At 37.5% G+C, this 11662-nt stretch overlaps 1 protein-coding gene across 1 annotated transcript; it reads right to left on the reverse strand.

The window, feature by feature from the left end:
• Positions 1–3541: 3541 nt before the first annotated feature.
• LOC136857102 (uncharacterized) lies at positions 3542–9065 on the reverse strand. The gene is made up of 3 exons (XM_067135500.2): positions 8833–9065; positions 7957–8205; positions 3542–4396 (listed from the first exon to the last, which is right to left on the reverse strand). The coding sequence occupies exons 1-3, from the start codon at positions 8987–8989 to the stop codon at positions 3975–3977; spliced, it is 828 nt and encodes a 275-aa protein (XP_066991601.1). The 5' UTR covers positions 8990–9065; the 3' UTR covers positions 3542–3974.
• Between the last annotated feature and the right edge of the window lie 2597 nt (positions 9066–11662).

Raw genomic sequence — 11662 nt, forward strand, 5'->3', positions numbered from 1 at the left:
ATGGTGCCTTATTCTTGAGATGACGTAAGGAGCTTATAATAGCTTAATATTTAGGATAAAAGTCACTCTTAGTGGTAGTTAAATTTCAATCCAAAGTTGAAGTTGTTAATTTTATATGAAATGAAATGTCGTATGGCTTTTAGTGCCGGGATATCCCAGGACGGGTTTGGCTCGCCAGGTGCAGGTCTTTATATTTGACGTCCGGAGGCGACCTGCGCGTCACGATGAGGATGAAATGATGATGAAGACAACACATACACCCAGCCCCCGCGCCATTGGAATTAACCAATTAAGGTTAAAATACCCGACCCGGCCGGGAATCGGGCCCGGGACCCTCTGAACCGAAGGTCAGTACGCTGACCGTTCAGCCAACGAGTCGTTAATTTAATATGAAAAGATAAGACGACAAACTTCTTGAAGCACTTAGGAGCGAGGACAAGTACTCGTCAGAAAATGTAGCTATTTTTATAATTAGCTGGGTAGACGTGGTTATAGTTTCTTGTATTAAAAGTCGAAAGGAAAATTTGCGAGGTCGAGTAGAGCTTGTGGTGTTATGTCCCTTCGACATTTATGTTAATTTGGTTAAAGATGAGGTAAAATCCAAAGTTGTTTGTCTGTAGAAGTTGTTAATTTTATATGAAAAGATAAGACGACAACTTGAAGCACTTAGGAGCGAGGACAAGTACTCATCAGAAAAAGTAGCTATATTTATAATTAACTGGTAAACGTGGTTGTAGCTTCTTGTTTACGTTTACAAGCTAATTATAAATATAGCTACATTTTCTGATGAGTACTTGTCCTCGCTCCTAAGTGCTTCAAGAAGTTTGCCGTCGTATCTTTTCATATAAAATTAACAACTTCTACAGACAAACAACTTTGGATTTTACCTCATCTTTAACCAAATTAACATAACTGTCGAAGGGACATAACACCACAAGCTCTACTCGACCTTGCACATTTTCCTTTCGACTTTTAATACAAGAAACTACAACCACGTCTACCAGCTAATCATCAAAATAGCTACGTTTTCTGACGAATACTTGTCCTTGCTCCTATGTGCTTCAAGAAGTTTGTCGTCTTACCTTTTCTAAGAAAATTAACAACTTCAACTTTGGATTTAAATTTAACGACCACTAAGAGTGACTTTTATCCTGAATATTAAGCTATTATAAGCTCCTATGCCATCTCAAGAATAAAGCACCACATTTACCAGGTTTTCAACTCAGCAATTTACATCTTCTTTTTGAACTTTTAACTAACTGCTTGTTACCACATTTAAAAGAAAAGACATTCGTAAAGATCTACGATAAGGATTGATAATAAGACTTTGTCATAAGAGTACTTATACCTACTATATTCTACTTGATAGTCATTTTGTACACATTTGTACCTAAAACAGTATCCTCTTATTTATTTATATTTTAGACCTTCGTTAAAAACTACGTATAAGAACAATCAGGATCCTGATCTATCTATCTTTCTTTCAAGTATGAGATTTTTAGACTGATGATGCCCCCCTCATTATGGGTGAAACATGTCCCTATATCTAATATGTTAAGAACTATTTATTAAATTTAAATAAAAAACTCTTATGTATTGAACAGGTGGAATTTATAATCTAGTATTATTATTTGACTTTCAGTATCCAGTATTCAGGAGATAGTGGGTTCGAACCCCACTGTCGGCAGCCCTGAAGATGGTTTTCCGTGGTTTCCCATTTTCACACCAGGCAAATGCTGGGGCCTGTACCTTAATTAAGGCCATGGCCGCTTCCTTCCCACTCCTAGCCCTTTCCTGTCCCATCGTCACCATAAGACCTATCTGTGTTGGTGCACGTAAAACAACTTGTAAAAAAAAAAAAAAACATAATAAAAATGATAACTTGAACATGACTTCTCGCAACCTTTGAATAATTGAGCACTTTACCGCTGTTCCACGAGAAGCAGATCGAATAACTCCTTCTTAAACACAATAGTTCACAGTGCTTCTATTGTGCATCTACAAGTGCAAGCATCATCTAACAGCACTGGGATCCGAAGTGGTACTTAGAATATATTCACTGCTCAAGTGCGGCCACATCCTTTTTTTTTCTTCACCACTTTGTTTTGGGCATTTATATTTAAGCTGCGACTTGGGAACCAGATGAGCAATTTAGAAAAATTATGTACTTGAATATAGTATATGTTTTGCGAAACTTGAATTGTCATTTATGATATTATTTGTATACTGAGTGTGTTGAATTATGAAGCTACTCAGAAAAAGAAAAGAATGAGTGCATGGCATATTGTATGTTCCAATATTTTATTGGATTTTATTTAAATTATTATCCAGATGTAATTCTCCTCCTACGTAGATAGAAACCATCTGGATACGCACATCCACAACAAGATACACCTAAAAGTTAAGTTGCTTCTGAAAAGCGTATATCTGCGAGGAACTTATATAATACCATGTGCTCACTTTTTCCTTTTTAAGGAACTGTACAACACTATCTAAAACATGAAAAGTTTGAGGTGTACTCTAGTGATACAAAACATCCTATTTTTCATGGTACAATTTTCTTTGATAGGTTTTTAAGATGTCAGCTATTTCCATGACCACCCAATCCTCTTAAAGGACCTATAAGACTCATTACTTCTTGTTTTTATAAATACTGATCATTAGCCTATTATAGCATAATATTGATCCAGTAATTGCAGATTATGGCTTATATTAGAACTAGGTAATAGCATTCAGTACGTATGAAAGAAAACACCATCACAGTTTGTTCTAGTTTGTCTGGGTGTTGGTAATATGGTATAAAAGTTTGGTTGAATCAGTTTGCTAATATTATTAAGTTAAACTTTCAAATTAATAAATTGTGTCCTGAAATTCACACTCTGTATGGTTGCCAGTGAAAGCACTAAATAACATTTTCTCTAAAATTCTTATCTACTTAGAACTCTTCAAGTTTGTGAGGGGAATATTCATATCGCAGGTAAAATTATTAAAGAACACAATTATTTTCTTTCTACTTCAGATTTATTCTATATAAATACCAATACATCTATAGAAAATAAGTTACTTCATTAAGATGTCAAGTTTGTATGAACCATTGGAAAAAAATACTGATAGAGAGCCTTGGTCGGTGTTATAAAAAAAGATCAACAAATCACAATATTCATCTTCTTAATACTTAAATGCAACAACTTAAATGATTCGAAACAATTCACAACTTTCCTTCATCCAACTCAACACGTAATGTAGGCAGTTAGCTTGTTGATATTACTAATAACAAGCTTACATAATTCTTTGGCAGATAACTCTGTCTTCACTCATATACATTACATGTCAGTGAAGCTATTAAGGAATAAAATTGTAACAATAAATACCACACTAATAATAAATTACCAAATATCAAAATGAATTACAGTAGAGGTAAAAAACATGTACCCTAATTTTAAGTATTCAAAATTGTTCTCTTTAATAAAAATATAACCAAACAATTCTTCCTTATAGGCAGTACTTGTCCATAGTCTTTTTTTTTTTTTTTTTTTTTTCCTTTTCTTTTTCCACAGTACACCGGGGCTACAGTAAATTGACAAACAGACGGTGGTGGTTTTAAGGGATAGGCATTTCCCCTTTTAGCACAAATCCGTATTACAGTGTATATAGCTTTTAACTACTTTCACCAAGAAAAGAAAATGGTTGGGTATCCCCTTCTTTAATGAGCAATAGATGAGCTTCCGCCACCAACATTTCTTCTTTCAAAAGTTAACTTTGGCAACTTTGGAAACATGCAGGTTATTAAAAAATTACCCATACCTTTAAGCATGTACAAATTAGATTTTATACGGCCTTACCTATAGGCTGTATCGATTATTCTAATGACATAGAACATGCAGAAGTTTCCAGTTGCAAAAGCTTACTTTTGGATTTACTCTTGTTCGTACTGTAGCAACTGCAGTTATTCGTCAAGACGTGACCGTGATATTTTACGTAGCCATATTGATGTACTCAGGCTTCCACAATTGATTACTAAAAAAACTATCAACAAGATCAATGTCATGATATTGTTTGGCAGACAATGTAATTTCTGGTTGTTTGGGTGTTATTGTAACTTCATGGTGTAACCTTGATGTGGTTAGCGCTTGCTGTAAAGGGCCCATTCTGCTGTGCTCATACTCTCGGGTCTGTCTCACATTACTAGGCGACACTGGTGCATCTCTCCACAACCCCACTTCACCTATCTGACCAACCTTGATTTGGCGTCTCGGAGGCGTGATGAGCGGTCTTCCACCTACTTCAGCGATAAGCTTTTCCCGTTGTAGGCGCACCCTCTTCTCAGTGATTGCAAATACATTCATGTAAGCTTTCTGGCAGACCTCGACCAGCTTCACACCAGGAGGACTTGGCCCTTAAACAGTAACAATATTATATTAAACTCTACACAAAATTATTTTTTTAAAATATAGTACAAAACTTAATCATTTTATTTATAAGTTACTTGAAAAGGAAATTCACATAGTGCTATTATGTGTGTCTGTTTGTTGAATAAGGGTTATGACTGATTAATTTTTAGATTTAAGTAGCTTAACAAGACCACCCAGAAACCATTCCAGTTTCCTTAAAAACTGAGGGCGAGTGGTTCAGGTAAAAATATGGCCATGAAAAGGAATAAATAGAATAAATATCCTAGTATTCAGGAAACTGAGCAGGTGGCTGGTGGTTTGGGTCACATAGCTATCAATTTGCATTCAGGAGAAAGTGGATTCGAACCATACTGTTGGCAGCCCTGAAAATGATTTTCCGTGGTTTCCCTTTTTCCATCCCATCGTCACCATAAGACCTGTCTGTGTCGGTGCGACATAAAGCAAATGGGGGGGGGGGGGGGAATTCAGGAAGCTATTAACATCAGAATCAAAAAGATAAAGGGAAGGTGCTGGCACAATTAAATGACAGTGATTATAGTTCCAGCTTTCTTTAGGATTTATGTGTGTCTTTATAATCTGGGAAAGTTAGGGCTTTCGGTCCTCTCTTAAACTACATATGGTACAATTGAGATTTGTCTGTATTCATTTAAAATATCTTGATAATCAGTTATAATTAACAAGAAAAACATGCAAGTCAAATAAGGAGTAAACAGTAATACAATGTACGGTATTACAATTAATGAAAAAGTATAGAATAAATAAGAGATTAAACCATAAGAGAAAATCATCAAACAGTATCTACTAATTAGCTTAAAACTTATTCTATTGAATATGAGGCAAAAAGAAAAAGAAAAGAAGTGAACTGAATATTACTGTTACAATCTCAATTTACTAAGAACTATGTTACAGACATGATAAGTTTGCACCGTATTCCTCATGAATACGCAAGATTTTCTTACGAAGACGCGGGGCAAAGTCCTCTGTGAAACAGAAAGAATTCTACCTTGTTTTCTCGACGCGGCAAAAGCCAAAAAGCTTGTCATGTCTACATTTATGGGCCATAAAAAGATATCAGTCTAAATATAAGAACTACGTTATCTATTCTTAGGACCAATGCATAATCTTAAACTAGAGGAATAAAACATGGAACGGGACAACCTTTATGATTTAATTCACACATATACCCTAGACGAAAAGCGGTTTTAATATCTACTGGGATTATGTTCCATACTCTCAAAGCAGTAACCAGGAAGAATAGGTTGTAGGCCTAGATATTATTATTTCGGTGTGGTGCTTTTTCAAGCAGTGATCCAGAACGAGTATTAATTTCATGAAATGAAGAAAGAAGCCTAAAATTGGACAATAGATTTTTTCAACATATACTCTAATCTTGGGGGAGTTCATGATTAGCTGTTAGTATTATAAATGATCAAGACATAATCTGCTTGCTAATTTAAAGCTGACGTACAATTTTGCCTTGTGGACTGCACTTACCAATACCATAGCCCACTTTGGAAACAGTAATTTTCTTGATTAGTTATTTACAATATTGTTTATTCTTTTGCTGGGATTGTCTAACATTCCTCCACTTGCAATAGATTTTAGGGTAAGTCTGGGAATACGAAACATGTCCTGAAGGAGTTCTTTAACAGTATCTTCTTGTATAACCGCATAGAATCACTTCTATTAGTCCAACTTTCAGGTCTCTTTGAAGGGATTGTTCGGGCTTTGTGGTCCTCCCAGTACTTCAATCTTCGTGCCCTTTCCTCGGTTGAAAATATGCATGTTGTTGGTCTGTTTCGTGTAAGGGTAAACAGTATCTACTAATTAGCTTAAAACTTATTCTGTCGAATATGAGGCCAAAAAAAAAAAAAAAAACCTGAATATTACTGTTACAATCTCAATTTACTAAGAACTATGTTACAGACATGATGATAAATTTGCACAGTGCTCCTCGTGAACAGGCAAGATTTTCTTCTGAAGATGCAGAGCAAAGTTCGAATGCCAGTAACCTTAATTGAAATAGGATTGAATCGTGAAATTAATAACCACTTTCTGTGAATTTGAAATTACTCTTTAAGGTTAATTTTGATATACATGAATAAATTTCACCATTGCCAGTTACAGATAAATTGATCAGCTTTATGATAGAAGAATATGAAAACTTTGCTGTAGGAAGGCTATCTGCAAACAGCCATTATTCTGTACAATCCTGAGATAAATACTTTCTTACATTTAGCTCAGAAGATTCAAGGAGGAGTGCAACATTTGTACTTTGCTGATAGGTACACTCTAGCAAAACTCCCAGTTGTTTCAGGTAACCTAATATTATCGTAGTTATAGACCTCTATAACTTAATAGCGTGTTTTTAAGTCAGTCATTGAAGGATTATTACTTCTTTCTTCAATGACTTCTATATCTTTATCTTAATGTATCATGTCTCTTACCGTATGTTATGATGAAGAAACTCGCTATAGAGCTTAATACATCTTGTAGAATTGTATAAAAATAGAATGACAGTTATTACTAAAATATGATTCTTCATGGTCCTGAACTGTGATTGGTACTTTTTAACTACAAGAACAACAAAATTGCAACAGCTAAGACAAACAATAAATGAGGATAAATCTATACTTGCCAGGCTGCAAAATGTAGTTCACGAATTAAAAATTTTGGCACTCCAACAGCCCGCAGGCTTGTCATAGTCTGCGCATTAAGCACAGCTACTTAACGACAAAAGGTACAGAATGACGGACACAAAAGATAGGTTACAACTACTAAATTACTTTCTCTTTTTTTTGCCATGCAGAAAGTATGCGCTGCAGCCATTGTAAAGATCCTCTCGAAAGGACTATTTGTGAGAGGCATTGGCCTGTATGTGAATTAATGTGGTAACCCTGTGGCCATACATCATGCAACCTATTGTCAGAAATAAAATGAACATTGCCTTCATCACAGCTAATCAGAGCTAGTCAGTAGGAACAAAGAAAATGGTAGCATTTTGTACATTATGGCTGTCTCGCTTTTAATTCTTCAATATAAGAAAGAATATTTTTGGGGTGAGCTGATAGGTTCCTGGAGAGCATACAGGAATGATCTCTCCTCTCTGCTACTTCAGGTACCAACATTATTTTTCTACAGTTCCAAGTTATTCCAAACACGTGACCTGTCTATCAGTGTCGCCTAAATGAGCACATAATAATACTATATAATCTGAAGAACTTCTGGTATCCACCCAGGAAATTTGTGGCTCATAGTTTTCCAGCCATTCAAGTTCAATTTAGAATGTTCCTTTTTTCATATCCTAATGCACTTGTCACAAATTTATGCCCAAATAATTCCAATTTTATTACACTCATGTAGGCCTAAACTACAAAATAACATTATTTTATAGGTTCGAACCTCATGACTATATACCAGGTTCATGGTACATAGGCCTACTTAAATCAAGCTAAAATCATTGTCCTCTGATCCATTTTGTTTTATAATTTACTGTACAATTAAAAATGTAAATCAGATTAACCTAAACTTTAAGGTACTATACCTGGTGTGATTGGAGGGCTTGAATTGAAGAGGAGAGGAATTTGATACTTGCAGCTTACTCTACGTTTATTGCGTCCTGGAACTTTAAGGTCGAGAGACCGCCGTTGAACTGCTCTAGTCTTAATGTGTGCCATAAGAAAGTCATTTTGAAGTTGATGATCACCTAATTTATAAAATTCTGTAAACAGCTTAAGTCTTACTTCAGCAGGTACTTTTTCATCACAGTGTTGTGGACACTGGCAGAGGGACTCTGTAGAAAACAAGAAAATATGTGATCAGTGGCATGAAATGTCAATATTTTTGTACAATTCATTCTTATACCTAATTATTGTTCTGTGTGAACTGATAAGGAGGCCGATGGGTTCGATTCCTTAACAGCAGTTATCTGTTGGATATTCTCTCTATATAGCCTACTGAGAAACATATCCAAATGAAAGGTAGTAGGGCCTATACATATAAGTATTTCGTTCTGGTTACAAAACCAAGGAACATTTTTTAAAGATTTATGTACTGACATATTACTTGAACTGATTGATATTAAAAAGTTGGTTCCGTTTTGCCACATGTCTTGGAAGTCGGCACAGTTTTCTATAACACTGTAAGGAATCTGCAAATTCCTACGTAATTATGTATCTTCGGTCGACATCTTAATTCAAATATCATAGTTTAATGTACAGCTGCTTCTAAACCGGAATTTAAATTATACGGATTGTATTAGTATGTGTTTTGAGAAGCTGTGGCATTCGGATTGATTATTCCATTGATTAAAATATGAACAATATAAGCAGAAGACGATTTGGCCCATTTTTAAATAGGTTACCATAAAGTTGTCAATGTCATTTTAGTAATAGATTATTCGTTAATGAGAAATATTTACCTGGCTGTGATTTGGCAGGAATCACTTTACCAGACCGTGAAATATACTCTAGTCCCGAACTTCTCAGTTGTTTCTGCAGTTTTCTTTCGTTTAATGGCCAAATTTCATCAGTCTTCTTTTCGATAGGCTCCATTTCAGACGCCATCTTAAAACACATCCGCTACATATCAGAAAAAAATAATCTCTGGTATAACTCCAGTGAATACTCTTTAAAATAGTTGCCATCTACCGACAAAGCTGTAAACCCATAAAAGAGTGAATCCATCTACTGTTGTAGTACGGAAAGCAGCCAAGCAATCGCTGGTGGTGAGTTGGTACGTAATATAGCTAAAAGATAGCGCTCCACGTGTTTTACTCCAGCTGTTTTTACGGAAGTAGATCGATACTGCCTTGGAGCATTGGATACTGCAGCGCTCTACGTGTTTAGCTGTTTTTACTGAACTTGATGTACATTCAATTGAATTGGCCTGTGCATTATCTACAGTGTTGGGAGATGTGTCCGCCTCCGTGGTGTAGTGGTTAGTGTGATTAGGTGCCACCACCGGAGGCCCACGAAATTTGAAAAGTGATCAACTGAGTAGCGGTGGGTTCGATTCCCACCTCAGCCATCCTGGAAGTGGTTTCCCACTTCTCCTCCAGGCAAATGCCGGGATTGTTCCCTCTTCCTTGTCTATCCCTTCCACTCTTCCCATCCTCCCCCCCCCCACCGCAAGGCCCCTGTTCAGCATAGCAGGTGAGACCGCCTGGGCGGGGTACTGGTCCTCCTTCCCATTTGTATTCCCCGACCCGGAATCTGAAGCTCCAGGACACTGCCTTTGAGGCGGTAGAGGTGGGATCCCTCGCTGAGTCCGAGGAAAACACTAACCCTGAAGGGTAAACAGATTAAGAAGATGGGAGATGTACCAGAAAAAAATAATTGGGCTGACTTACAGTTACCTGAGAAATATCTTGCTCAGCTATGATTACAAATCTTTTTTTTTTCAACAATTAATCAGTATAATTACAATTACTTCACCCGTATGTAACTGACATTTTCGCACATCTGGCTGGAATGATACTAACATTTGCAAGGAAAAATATATTACTTAATTTTTTATACAGGTTTTACAGCATAGAAACATTGACTGGAGGAACTTTCGAAATGATTTTTCCCCATAATTTTTATTTTAGTTAGTGGCTATTAGCACTTCAGATATCTTTCCGTTTACCCTCGGACTCAGCGAGGTATTCCACCTCTAGCTCCTCAAAGGCTGTGTCTTGGAGAGTGAGACTTTGAGTCGGGGGATACAACTGGGGGAGGACCAGTAGCTTTCCCAGGTAGCCCCACCTGCTTTGCTGAACAGGGGCCTTGTGGGGAGATTGGAAAGGATAGACGAGGGCGATGGAAGGAAGCGGCCGTGGCCTTAAGTTAGGTACCTTCCCGGCATTTGCCTGGAGGAGAAGTGGGAAACAACGGAAAACCACTTCGAGGATGGCTGTGGGAGTCGAACTCCTCTCTACTCAATTGACCTCCCGAACCCTCTTACCACTTTTCAAATTTCGAGGCCTCGGGAGCGGGGGAGGGGGGCAGCTAATCGCACTAACAACTACACCACAGAGGCGGACTACAAAATAATACATACACATTCATTATCATTATAGACCGTTGTGCCTTTCAGCGTTCAGTCTGCATGCCTCTGTGAATTTACTAAACGTCGCCACAACCCTCTATTTGCAACTAGTGCTGTGGCCTCATTTAGTTCTATACCTCTTTATCTTTTAATCGTAGAAACCGGGTCTAACCGTCGTCGTCTTAGTCTCCCTCTACTCCTCTTACCCTCTATAACAAAGTCCATTATTCTCCTAGGTAACCTATACTCCTCCGTTCGCCTCACATGACCCCACCACCGAAGCCGGTTTATGCGTACAGCTTCATCCATCGAGTTCATTCCTAACTTAGCCTTTATCTCCTCATTCCAAGTACCCTCCTGCCATAGTTCCCACCTGTTTGTACCGGCAATCGTTTTCGCTACTTTCATGTATATTACTTCTAACTTACGAATAAGAGTCCACCCAGCTGTCGCTCCCGTAAAGCAAAGTTGGTCTGAAAACAGACCGATGTAAAGATAGTTTCGTCCGGGAGCTGACTTCCTTTTTACAGAACACTGTTGATCGCAACTGCGAGCCCACTGCATTAGCTTTACTACACCTTGATTCAATCTCACTATATTACCATCCTCCGAGAACACAACCTAAATACTTAAAATTATCTACCTGTTCTGGCTTTTTATCACCAATCTGACATTCAATTCTGTTGAATTTCTTAACCCCCTGACATCAATTTAGTCTTCGAGAGGCTAATTTTCACGAAATTATCGCTACGCGTGGTATTTTTCTTTTTCAATCTGTTTGACGTCGCATCGGCACGGGTTCTTACAGCGACAGTGGGTTAGGAAAGGGCTATGAAGTGGTAAGGAAGGTGATGCTGATGATGATGCTTGTTGTTTAAAGGGGCCTAACATCGAAGGTCATCGGCCCCGGTAAGGAAGGAACCGTGGCCATACTTTAGGCACAGCCCCAGCATTTGCCTGGTGTGAAAGATAAACCATGCAAAACCCATCTTCAGGACTGCTGACAGTGGGGTTCGAACCCACTCATAGGCGAATTCAGGATTTCCTAAATGGGGTTGGAGGGGCTAGTATTGTTTTTTTTAACATACCATAACACAAAGCATTTTGTGGTAAAGCGAGAAGAGAGAACCGTAGTAAGAGGCTTCAACATATCAAACTTATTTTTACGATCGTATTAAAGCGTTCAGAGTTCCCGTTGTTATATGAGTACAATATTGCAC

Source organism: Anabrus simplex, chromosome 1, assembly GCF_040414725.1.
Source record: "Anabrus simplex isolate iqAnaSimp1 chromosome 1, ASM4041472v1, whole genome shotgun sequence".
NCBI classification, from domain to species: Eukaryota; Metazoa; Arthropoda; class Insecta; order Orthoptera; family Tettigoniidae; genus Anabrus; species Anabrus simplex.

Excerpts from the sequence above, each read along its gene's own strand:
- LOC136857102 (XM_067135500.2), bottom strand. The coding sequence starts at position 8,989 with ATGTGTTTTAAGATGGCGTCTGAAATGGAGCCTATCGAAAAGAAGACT. Across the intron at positions 8,206-8,832 it reads TCCTGCCAAATCACAGCCAG|AGTCCCTCTGCCAGTGTCCA; the intron begins GTAAATATTTCT and ends TGTTTTCTACAG. Across the intron at positions 4,397-7,956 it reads AAGCCCTCCAATCACACCAG|GGCCAAGTCCTCCTGGTGTG; the intron begins GTATAGTACCTT and ends TTACTGTTTAAG.